Genomic DNA, 12447 nt, shown 5'->3' on the forward strand with positions numbered 1-12447 from the left:
AAACTATACTATAAAAACTGGTCAAACATTGGCCGAATTGTCAAATAATATAAGAAAGAGGCAACAATTGTGAAAATGTACAATCTCTACAAGCTCAGATCTACAAGCTCACAATATTTATCTGTGGAACCGAGTAAAACTAAATTGAATGCCTCAACTCCTACAATTCCAAGTGCTTGTCAGGGTGGGGGGTCCCTAGTTCAAATGATTCTTTTGGGGGGTCATGACCTGAAAAGGTTGAGAGCCATTGGTCTGAACACTGATCTATACTTGCCGACGAGCAGATCTCTTCAGCATTCATACAGTATGTCTACAGGCTCAGGAGGGGTAGAGCTACGTCGCTTGGGAATCAGAAGGTTCCCAGACCAATTATCATTTACTTATCTGCGTCTACATATGATCTCGTCTATTTATGCATTTTTGTCGGATAGAGCATACCAAAATGCAACAAAGGATAGAGTCTATCCTTTTTCCCCTCTCCTCATCACTCTCATCTCCATCCTTCTGTCTCTGTACATGTGTCACAGCTCAGAGACGAGGACCATCCTTGTACAGAGGTACATGAGCCTGGACCAGAACATGGGCTGCAGCATGCCTTTCAGCTGGAGGATCAAGGACTACCTCGATGAGCTCTGGGTTCACGCCCTTCAACATGAAGGTATTTGATCAAAATGTCACAAATCACACTTACGACATGGCTACTTTCGAACGAAATCCTAAGAATAATTAGAGCAGAGACAGACCAGCAGTCTGTTATTTCCTGATTTGCAGACTGTTTCAATAACAGAAAGAACATATTGATCAATCAAAATCGAGCATTCAACAAAGTCTTTTAATAATGTAATTATTTTAATAATATAACCATCTCATGTTTTTTTTCATCATGTACTGACCTCATGTGTCCACTAGGCCAAACCCAAACTCAGTTTGAAGAGTTCTTTGGGAAGACTCCACTTGGCAGATACATTGCAAAAGCAGACGCCGAAACGCAGATGGAGTTTTTCCATCGATACCTGCAGGATTTCGTCTCCATGACCATGAACGTTACTGGCGAGGGAGATGTCCAGGTAATTCATTTCGTTATTCCATTCATATTTCTAGTGATGGCAACACTGTTCCGTCAATCAGAAGTTCATTAAGGTCATTGATAAGGTATCTAATAATAATCGTTTTGAGTTTTATTATGAATTTGTTATTTCATACTTTGTCCCCATGGCAGCTCCTGTGCGGTGCCTTAAAGTGTGGTGTCAATGAGCTGCGACTGCGCCTCAATGCCACAGATAAAGAGCTGATATCTCTGCCATGGGTCCATGCTGCCTACCACGAGTTCAAAAACCGACTGCAGAACCTCTCCAGGATGCTCAGCATTGAAACTACGATGGCACAGGCCCTCCTGAGAAACACCCATGCCAGAGAGGGGATGGAGCTCGTAAGCCTCAAAATAGCTGTTTTTAAATATTATTCTGTTTGAAATATCAATGCATTTGAGACTGTTTTTTATGTTTTTTTTAGAGATGTTCTGAAACCATCCCCCCCAACAATGCTATCATTGCTTGCTCAGGTTGAACCCATATCAATACCATAGAACTTAATTTGATCTAGTTTGAGTCAGTCATAACTGAAAAATATATAAATAGCTAAATCTATAACTAAATAACAATTCATTTAAATTTAAAGTGCTGCCACAATTTAAGAAATAGTACAGGAACAGTAAAGCAACACAACTTTATTTGTAAAATAGGGATGTTCGATATTATCGGCCTCCCGATATTATCGGCCGATATTAGCATAAAAATCGATATCGGAAAATATCGGTATCGGTTTTTGAAAAAAAAACGTATTTTTTAAAATAAGTTACAGGAGTTCTTACTGTATGGTGTGTGTGATATGAAATTTGAGCTTACCCTAATCACAGTAATCCCCGCATATATCGGTATCGGTTGATATCGGTATCGGTAATTAAGAGTTGGACAATATCGGTATATCGGTTATCGGTAAAAAAGCCAATATCGGACAACCCTATTGTAAAACACCTTTTATACACCAGGGCAATGCAAAGTTCTAACCCATTCTAATCACAATTTACAATTAAGAATGCAACAGTAAATACCAGAGGCTTGTTTAATATCAAATGGGAGGTTATGCCAGGTCTGTGGCACATTATGATAAAATGCTGCTTCACCATGTTTTATTCTAACAACTGGGACAACAATTCAGCCACATCAAGTTAAAAAGTAAACATTTAGAATGTAAAATAAAATTCCGATTTCGCAGTGTAGAATCGGTACATAGACTTAAGTATTCGCCGATACCCAATGTCACATTTTAGGCTGTATCGGCAGTATTTCCAACACTAGTATCGGAACAACTCTAGTTTTTGTACAGTCCCTCCCGAATATGAATGTTTCTGTTGCAGTATTTGACTTTGATCTGAGGTGTCTTTTGACCGTATTCCCTCTGCCTCCTCCTCGTAGATGCTAGATGTGTACGCCGCTGTGGCCTGCCTGGAATACCTGGAGCCCCTGGACCTGAACACTGATGCCCAGAGGCAGGCCTGGCTCAGGCAGGTCAAGAAGCTCCAAGTTCCCATTGAACTGATCCTCTCTGAAGACAGCATGAGACACTATGGAGCCAGGAGCAGGGACATGGTCCGCAGGGTCCAGTGAGTGTCAACTTGAACGATTTAGGGCTGAAACTATCAATTTATTTCTTAGTGATTATTCAATCAATTACTTATTTGATTAATTGAGTAGCGTGTGTGTGTTTTTTATATATATATATATTATTTTTTTTTCATAACGATTCCATTATAGCTGATATAAGCATTTTTTGTTGATTTCTTCTTTGGCGATTTTTGTATTTTTATTTTTAAATGTTATTTTATTATATTCAAACAGCAAACAATGCTCCCTAAAAATCGAGTCTCTGTGACACTTCTAGGGGCCGCAGTCTGCCTCAAACTATTCTGTTATCTGTGAGAAGCTCTGCCATTGGTACAGAAATGATGGTGCCCAGGGGCGACTAACCAATGAGGGTTCCTCTCGTTCGGATTGGTTAGATCTGTCTGTCAATCATTTTAGCCCCGGGGCAGCCGATTCATGCACCAATGAGCTGGCTACTGACCACCGTTTTAATCGATTATTTTATAAAATGATCTATCATTTTTTTTTTATAATCAATGTAATCTATTAGACTGTTGCAGCACTAGAAATATTTTTTCAAATGGAACAATTTGTGATGAAAATAAATTGCATTCATTATATTAGATGTAGCATTGAGTTTGACGGTCGTTTTCCAATCTAAATTCTGTTGCGGTTCCGTTTTAGGAGCGGATGGAACCGGATCTTCTCCTTGTCTCTGTTTGTGGAGCACCTGTTGCTGGGCATCGAGGCGGTGGAGAGGCGGCTGACACCCGTGGTGTTAGAGCACACGCGAGGACTCGGCCAGGTCGGTGTTGCTCTGATCACAAACGGTGTACAAATAGATTTTTAGTGTACCTTGTTTTCCATGTCGGATAGGTAACGACCCAAAAATGTGCTTGTGCATTCGTACTGACATTGTTACCTCTGACTTGTCATCCGATCCAGGTGCTGGAGAAGAACTCAGACCTCAAAACGCAGCAGGCATTTGAGGCAGTGATTACTATTCTCAAAGCCTGTAAAGACGGAGCAGTGGAACACATCTTCAGGTATGGATTGATCTTTATCTCTTAACTTGTATCCATATCTTTCTTGCCCTGTGTTGTGCTTGTGGACTGGGATTCTACACTGTACTGTATGTGTGTTGTGTGCCTGTCTCGTCCAGGTTTGGGATCCAAATGTGCCCAGTGTGTATGGGGGACCCCCGGGACCCCCTAAGCCTCTCCTGTGGACACGTCTACTGCATGGCCTGTATCAAACAGTGGCTGACCCCTGGTCAGATGTACTGTCCCCTCTGCATGCAGCCTGTTGCCGATGACTATCCCATGACACCCTCAGAAGATCTGAGGTACAGTAAACACTTTTATGGAAAACGTATTGAGACCCATGAACCTGCTTTTCACTCAATTTTTCTTAATAAGTAAAAACTAAAATAAAAACTAAAAAGAGATCAAAGCACAGATTCAAAATGGTTAATCCTAAATATTCTTCAATTTAAAGCCCCCATCAAATGGAGGTCAAGGCAAAATATCAACTTGAATATAGACTTAAAACTGAATCTGGAATGTTTCTTAGTGAATAAAATGTTATTTTGACCAATCTTTACGGCAGAGTATGTTAATACAATGTAACTAAACGTCTGTGATTGGAGTTGGTCTCCCCATGCTCTTCTATTGAGAAATGTAGACTGAAATGTAGACCACTAGTGTTCGTAGGAACACTAGTGGTTGACAAGTAGTACTGGCTGAAACTCAAAGCACTACGGCTTAAATCTTATAAATTGCAGCTTTAATGCAGAGCTGACGTTCATTTCATTGACATGACAAACAGATAACATAGACTCATCATATAAACACATCAACATTTAAATAAACCAACATTTCGTACCCTCAAAGTATGGTTACAAGGACAGACGCTATTGGAATGGCATTCTGTAGAGAAAAGACTGGAATGGCACACACATGATAAATTCTCTGAAACATCTACTGTATTTAGATTTCATGGGAACTTAAATAACGCAAAGTTCGCCAACTTGTCCTCCTTTACTGCAGGATTCTCATCAGCCAGCATGGTCAGTTCAGGAAGCAGTGCAACGCGTTCTTCATAGACCTGGTGTCCACTATGTGCTTCAAGGACAACTCTCCTCCCTGTCCAGCCATCATCCACCACCTCCTGTCCTTCCTCATGGTGGAAGTTCCCCAGATCCGCATTGTCAGAGGTGTCCTTAGTTATGAATGGATAAATACAGAGTATTTTGCTTTATTGATTGAATAGTTTAACAGTACAGTCAAATCTTATACATACACATGCATAACATACATGTTATATGTGTACAGTATGTGTTCTGTTGATATAGTGTTTTTGTTTTGTTTTTTAAAGGTAATAATCGCCAGATTCTGACAAAAGCGCTGTCTCCCTTTAACGACTCGGTGGATAAGAATCCCGTGGTTCGCTCGGTGGTCCTCAAGCTGTTGCTGAAGTACAGGTACAGTGATTCCATGTGCACGTTGGTGACCTGGGTTAGCCTATGCCCAGGGCTTAACACGATTTAAACTTTCAACTTTGTGTAAACTTCGTGTACACTTTTTTTTACAGCTTTGACGAGGTGAAAGGCTACCTGCAGCAACATCTGACGTCAGTTGAGCAGAGCAACATCTTGGAGGTGTCTGACAAAACTGAGCTGTACTCCTTGTACATCAACTGCTTGGAGGTAGGCACATAATATAGGTATAGGGGTGCAACAGTTAATTGAACGAATCGATTTAATAGATCATACAAAAAAAAGATGATTTTAATCACATATAATTGATTTTCAAACATACGCAAAAATAGCAGCTCTACAAGCTCACAACACATCATATCGTGACGCATTGTGAGCTTGTAGTGGATCGGTATAACATAGGGATTACGTTTTTAATCAGACTAATCAATGTAGTCAATTATAATAAATCAATTCGATTTTTTTTTTCCTTGGTCCGTTGACGTATACTTTTTTTTATCCAAAGTTCTTGATTTTTTTGATTCATCGAAACAGTAATCGATGGAATAATCGCTAAGAAGATAATTGATAGTCACAGCCCTATAAAGATTCAAAAAGTATGAATTCACTTCTATGTGCCACTTTCTGCACTGATCTAGGACTCCATGTTTGAGAGGCTGCAGTCCCACACTGTAGCAGAGCAGCAGGCCAGCTTGCAGCCAGAGAGGAACTTTCTGATGGACTATCTGCTCTCAGAGCCCGTCTCTGCTCCTGCAGCCACTGTAGAGTACCTGCAACAGGTGGCCAGGGTGCGAATGTGCCTGGACATGGCTGCTGACCTGCTCGTGTCCAAACTGACTGCTATAGGTGTGTAAACCTTGATGCAATTATTATTATTGTTTATATATCACAAATAACAACACATTTCTTGATTTCCATTATTTTTTAATTGTTAGAGTTTGTGCACTTGTGATTGATTGCAATGTTTCTGTGTTCCCATGCACAATACGTGACATGCCGGTGGATGCATGCTGTCATCTCATTGCTGTAGGGGTGCAATAGTTAATCGAACTAATCGATTTAATTGATTATTTAATAATCTAATTATGTTAGTAATCGATCCCTATGTTGGGCATGCCATTATAGGTTAAAAACGTCAAAGAAATGTCAAAAACCTGCGCATTGTGTGAGCTCGTAGAATAGATCATCTATTTTTGCACGATGATAATGTTGTAAGACGAAGTATAAGATATGGCCTAAGTGGTTAATCGATTCATTGACATATAAAGAATATTTAAAAACACGCTACTCGATCATTCGATGAATCGAAAAAGTAACCAATAGAATAATCCTTCTTGATAATTCAAACTAATTGTTCTTGTCCTCCCAACAGGAGTCCAGGAGAACCGTCAGGATGCAAAAACAACCTTCCTGTCCAGCGTGGTGGATCTTTGCAGACGCAGTGGGAACGACTGGTACCGCATCTACCTGATACGAAAGATCTGCAGCCAGCATGGAGTGGAGTTTGTGCAGAAACTCCTCAAAGTGGATGATGTGCACTGGCTGTTCCCTGATGAAGTCCTGCAGCAGGTACATTCTACATTATAGCTCCTGTGGTGCAGTTTGAAGAAACAGGCTGATTATCCCATTAAGACCTGAGGCCGTTTCTAAAAATGTCTTCTAAATCTTAACAGTTTTCTGACAAACGTATGTTGCTATATATCAGTGGTGCTCAAACTTTGTCATGTCAAGGACTCAAATATTTGAGTTAAAGATGTTCGCTTTAAAAATATATATATATTCAAAGATGTGCACACATTTTCAAGATTTCTCAAAAATAGCAGATGTGAGCTTGTATATCTTCTATAAAAAAAATAGACACAGATGCTTTCCCGGTTTTAGTGGGTTAGGTTACTTATATTTCATGTTCATCAAAAACTTCTGTTACACTTTCCTTCCAAGAGTCAAGAAGACACGCCCATAGACCAGTTTCTGGTGTGTGGAGAGGACTACAAGACAATCAGAGATGCTGTTGCCCAGGTGGTGATCAAAGGAAAAGCAAACACACTGGACAAGATCTGTGAGGTACTGTGATTTTTGTACTGTATGTATCAATTTAATGCAAATCAATTTTATTTTAGCGCTAAATCACAGCCCGTCATCTCTAAATGCTTTGCATAAAATAGAGCAGGCAACTGACTGATTTTCCAAGCCTGAGCAAGCATTTTTGAATGAAAAACTCCCCTGAGAAAATGTCAGGTAGACCCAGACACTAAGGTGGGCAGCCATCTGCCTTGGCCTTGTTAGGGGGGGTAAAGAGAGAGGGAGAGAGGAGAGAGACAGAGGAGAGATAGTAGAGAGAGAGAGATACCTGTTTTGTTTTTTTTGTCTGCAAAGTGACTCAATTATCGTTTTCTATTCCTGTAGGGGTGTAAATGCTCACCGCAACAGAAGACCGTTTACCTGCTTTTAGCGCTGTACAGAGAAGTCACTTCTCTTTATAGAGACGTCCGCGCAGGCTCGCATCCCAAACCTGAGGTAAAACCCCACATAAGGATATTTCGATAACTTCTAATTTAGTCTCTCAAGACCCATTTTTATAATGTTTTTTTTTGTTCTTGTTTCGTACCCCACAGCAATGCCAAATCCTGCTGGCGTACATCCAGGATTCCAAGGCACTGGCCAGCCCCCAGGTAAAGGCCTTCGCCCAGGCCCTGGTGAGCAACCAGATGGGGCCGCTGACCGCTCATCCCGGGGCCTCTGGCAGCAACTGTGTGATGGTGGAGCTGACCGTTCACCTGGCAGCCGTCTTGCTCTGTTGGAATCAGGGTGTCCTTTTTCCCCTTCAACAGCTGGCTCTGTCGCCAACCAACATGCAGGTAACGTGCACTGCCAGGCCCTTTGACCTCCCCACCGTACATTTTTAAGCAGTGGTGTAAAGTAACTAAGTACATTTACTCAAGTACTGTACTTAAGTACAATTTTGAGGGTACTTTTACTTTACTGGAGTATTTCAAATTTTTTATACTTTTACTTCTACTCCACTACGTCTCTGAGGAAAATATTGTACTTTCACTCCGCTACAATTATTTGAAAACTTTAGTTACTAGTTACTTTGTAGATTTTGATTATTATTACAAAACATACATTAACCACTTCAGCCCTATATACATTTCGCATCGCGATGCATTGTGAGCTTGTAGATCTGCTATTTTCAAATGATTTGTATACACTTGAAATGGGACATTCTGCATAAAGAGTACTTTCTACTTTTGGTACTTTAAGTACATTTTTTTTTTTTTAAAGATTTGTTTTTGGTATTTTTTTATTGTTTTTATTGGAGAGGGACAGGGAAAGTAGTCTGACAGGAAGAATGGGGAGAGAGATGGGGGGAAGACATGCAGGAAAGGCCGACGGGAACGGGACGCGAACCCGCGGCACACTGCTATTAAGGATTTGCAACCAGGGTGCCTAGACCGCCACGGTCTAGGCCACTTTAAGTACATTTTGATGCCAATACTTTTGTACTTTTACTTTTTTTTTCAAGTAAATTCCGGACTTTTACTTGTAGTACTTTTTCCACCACCGTCCATTTTTAAGAAAACTGAATGTATTTATCTGTGTGTTTTTCTTACAGAGAGCCTTCTTACCCACCATGCCAGAGGACATGTTGGCAGTTGCTCACCAGGCCCTGGGTCCCTTACTGTGGTACTGTGAGTATCAGACAAATGAACAGCTGATCTACAAGCTCACAACGTGTCGTGTTGCAACCTTCGCCGCATGTTCACATATTATGGACATGCCCAGAATAGAGACACTCTAGGGCCTTGGTTCTCAAAGTGGGTCCGGGGACCCCCAGGGGTACTTGAGGGGGTTCCAGGGGGTACCCAGCAAAATGTGTAAATATAGTATCAGCATAATTTTAACCTTTTATACTTTGGCTATTCAAAAATAGCAGATATACAAGCTCATAGCGCGGCACCGAGTGCCGCACTATGAGCTTGTAGATCTGCTATTTTTGAAAAATCTTGAAAATTTGTGCAAATCTTTGAATATATGTTTTTTTAAAGCGAACATTTGTAACTCAAATCTTTGCTTCTGGGGGTCCCCGGAACAAAATATTTTTAGATGGGGGTCCGCGGCCAAATACATATCATTTTGGGGGTCCTTGACATGTAAAAGTTTGAGAACCACTGCTCTAGGGTTCATGTGGTTAAGCTACTTAGCCTCCACTAGAGGGCACTGTTGTTTTAAATGTCAGTCCACGCAAAGTTCAGTTGAGCAGCTGGGATGTGGAACAACTTGTCGATGGGTGTCAGAGTGCAGTACGTAATGTTAAATTACGTCTAAAATAACTGGCTGAAAGTAATTGACATATTATTTTGTTGTAGGTTAAGTTGTGTGTTTAGGTTGTGCAATTTAATCATGTTTATGCGTTACTGCTCCAAACCATGTCACTGATGACTCCCAACCGGGGACCACTGATGAAAACTAGCCTGGGGGACTATATCTGGTACAATATATTTATTGTGCCTTGTCCCTCACAAATAAACCCTTTTTTAAGCCCAGTATAGCAATCAACGTTTAACTTAGGATGACAGGATATCAGACTAATATAGCAGATGATGTGGGCAAACATCAGCAAACCTCCTGATTTAGTTCCAATTGGTAATAGTTTCTGAATGGAAGGGTTTTCTAAGTGCACAGACCAAAGATATCCGCTTACCGGTAATTTCTATCTTCCTTTTGGTCTTCCGTTTACTCCAATTTGCAACCTGGAGTTCCAGGTAGCTTTTTCCAAGCGTTAGATGCTGCCAAGTACTTGATTAAATAATCGAGCTTCTTTTTAAACACTATTTATTTTTTACTTTCCACAGCATGTCCAAATGGTCACCCGTGTACCATTGGCGAGGTATGTGCATTTATTTATTTATCCTAATTTGGGTCTTTCACAGTATTATTTCGTCTCTGTCGGGTGGAAACCTCATTATGTCCAAAACTGTAAAAAATATTGAGATAAGAGGTTTCTGCCCGACAGCAACTATTTTTTTATGTTTAATCATGTTAATTTGATGTTTTTTTATAGTGCGGCCAGCCCATGGAGAGAGGTCGTTGCATGGACTGTGGTGCAGAGATCGGAGGAACTGACCACAGACCTGTCGCAGGATTCGTTCCTGTTCAGTTTCAGTAAGTACAGTCAAATATATCATTCCATTACAGAATTGCAATACTGTGCGTGTGCATACTACATAGTAACAATCCTCAGTGTTAATTTAACTGTGAGAGTGTGTAGTGTACAAATGTAAGAGTCCATTTGGCTCCATTTGCGCACAACGCCACAATGTATAAATTAACACTGAGGATTTTACTGGCTACATTTTTATAGAGCGGCATAGTTCAAGTGTTCATTACTGTCGGGTTTTAATTGGTTCATCGATTTTGATATATACATTTTCTTCCAACAGAGGTGACCGCACCCAGCCAGGCCACATCTTAGGTGACCCCAGACGCAGAGACAACCCTGACATGTTGGACACCAAGGACATGTCCCCTGTGCCCTTCAACCTGATCCGCCTGCTGACCCACATGGCCATGCTGCTGGGCGCCATGACAGACACACAGGTAGGTTTCACTACCGCCTGCTGACCCACGTGGCCATGCTGCTGGGCGCCATGACGCGTCATCCCAAAGCCTATACCACTTGTGCAAGGACGCGCTGTGAGTGGCCAGTAGCCACTTTATGTGGCAGTTGGGACAAACGTTCTCGCCAAAACATGATTTAAGATTCTGTGCCTATCGGTACATAACTCGGACGGCGCTGAGGCGGCTCAAGCGAACTTTGCAACGTTCGGCACGGTGACTCGCTCGCTTGGCGGTGCCTCTCGTGGTTCAAGTTCGCTTGAGACGGCGGCCCTCCATCGCGGTCAAAATCTATACTTTATCGGCCAAAAAGATTGTCTGCAGTTGTTGTAGGCGAGAGGCAGTTTTAAAAAAATAGCAAAAGTAGCAGATCTACAAGCTCAAAACGTGTCGCTTTGTGCCGTGTTTCGAGCTTGTGGATCTTCTACTTTTGTGTGACTCTGTAGTGCGGTCACGTAAGGGCGTTAATTTACAACAAAAAAAACACTAAAAGTTAAGACACTCTTCTGCCCGACAGCGACGATATGAAAGATTGAGTGTCGCGTCGCTGCCACAGAGCCCACCATCACAGTCATAAAATGATGTTGATTTCTTGGTATATCCACCTATACTCATGCGTCTGTGTGTGTCTCCAGGCCATCTCTGCCATCATCAGGCCTCCGGTCCCTGACCCGGGGGTCTTCCTCCTGGGTCACCTGCAGAAGGACCTGGAGCACCTGACCAGATCTCTGGGCAAGGGGACGGACGACATGGTCATCACTGTTCACCTGCTCCTCAGCAGCCTCCTGGAACCCGGCCAGCCGCCCCAATGTAAGAAACAATTAGCCCACAGTAGACCAATCACAGCGAACTGCACCACTCAGCTGACGCTGGCTACACCAATCACAGCTCAGGCCCCGTTTAGAATATCAGATGTGCCTTCCGTTTAGATGGAAACGGAAGGTTGAAACCGCAACAAAGTGAAACCCCCTTCCAGAGTGGAAATCTGTGAAAATGCTCCTCCTCCCGTCTCCATGTAAACATGCAATACGGGGGAAACGCATAGAAACGTCTGAAAGTGTGTCGTCATGTCTCCACTCCTACAATTCCAAGTGCTTATCAGGGTGGGGGGTCCCCAGTTCAAATATGATTATTTTGGGAGGTCCCGGCCTTAAAAGGTTGAGACCAGTACACAGACACACAAGGCAAGGGCCAACCCTGTGTGTCATACAGGTTAGACAATCTGCTCTAGAGTTTTACTGAAATATGTTCTCGTCTCGTCTCTTAGGGCCTGCTCCGTATGACAACCTGCTCTCCACCAAAGACTTCAGAAATGGCTGGGAGTTGAGTGTAAGCAACTCTGTCATCACACCCCAGCTCAAGGTAAACACAAATATCTCAGTTCCTACTCAGTTTGTACATAATCAAGTCCTCACTGCTAATGCATCAATTTGTAACTCAGAGAGTGCACTCTCTGAGTTAAAGAGATAGTTCATCCCCAAAATGACTCGACTACTACTACACCCCATGGAGACTTAAATTCATGGATATTTTTTTTAGTTTTCATCCCATTCCTGAGCCAATACTTTGATGACCGGCAGCGGTTCTGTATGGAGACACAAAGAGTCTCCTTTGTGTCTTCATACGGAACTGCTACCACTTAGGAATGCGACCAAAACAAAAACATATCCATGAATTCAAGTCTCCATG

General features: G+C 41.9%; 1 protein-coding gene across 5 annotated transcripts in view; it reads left to right on the forward strand.

Annotated features, from left to right (window-relative positions):
• Positions 1 to 12447, forward strand: part of LOC311055943 (E3 ubiquitin-protein ligase rnf213-alpha-like) — a 52791-nt gene that overhangs the window by 29110 nt on the left and 11234 nt on the right. For all 5 annotated transcript variants that reach the window (XM_084072222.1, XM_084072223.1, XM_084072225.1 and 2 more), the window contains 21 exons: positions 528 to 658; positions 910 to 1067; positions 1220 to 1429; positions 2475 to 2662; positions 3327 to 3447; positions 3588 to 3688; positions 3805 to 3987; positions 4691 to 4857; positions 5019 to 5124; positions 5235 to 5349; positions 5778 to 5985; positions 6512 to 6708; positions 7081 to 7203; positions 7546 to 7656; positions 7755 to 7997; positions 8756 to 8831; positions 9996 to 10030; positions 10205 to 10305; positions 10584 to 10740; positions 11394 to 11568; positions 12026 to 12120. In XM_084072222.1, the coding sequence (XP_083928348.1) occupies positions 528 to 658; positions 910 to 1067; positions 1220 to 1429; positions 2475 to 2662; positions 3327 to 3447; positions 3588 to 3688; positions 3805 to 3987; positions 4691 to 4857; positions 5019 to 5124; positions 5235 to 5349; positions 5778 to 5985; positions 6512 to 6708; positions 7081 to 7203; positions 7546 to 7656; positions 7755 to 7997; positions 8756 to 8831; positions 9996 to 10030; positions 10205 to 10305; positions 10584 to 10740; positions 11394 to 11568; positions 12026 to 12120 (3001 nt within the window). The remainder of the gene's footprint in view (positions 1 to 527; positions 659 to 909; positions 1068 to 1219; positions 1430 to 2474; positions 2663 to 3326; positions 3448 to 3587; positions 3689 to 3804; positions 3988 to 4690; positions 4858 to 5018; positions 5125 to 5234; positions 5350 to 5777; positions 5986 to 6511; positions 6709 to 7080; positions 7204 to 7545; positions 7657 to 7754; positions 7998 to 8755; positions 8832 to 9995; positions 10031 to 10204; positions 10306 to 10583; positions 10741 to 11393; positions 11569 to 12025; positions 12121 to 12447) is intronic.

This window comes from Gymnoscopelus microlampas (assembly GCF_963454915.1).
Source record: "Gymnoscopelus microlampas genome assembly, chromosome: 11".
In the NCBI taxonomy this organism is placed as follows: Eukaryota; Metazoa; Chordata; class Actinopteri; order Myctophiformes; family Myctophidae; genus Gymnoscopelus; species Gymnoscopelus microlampas.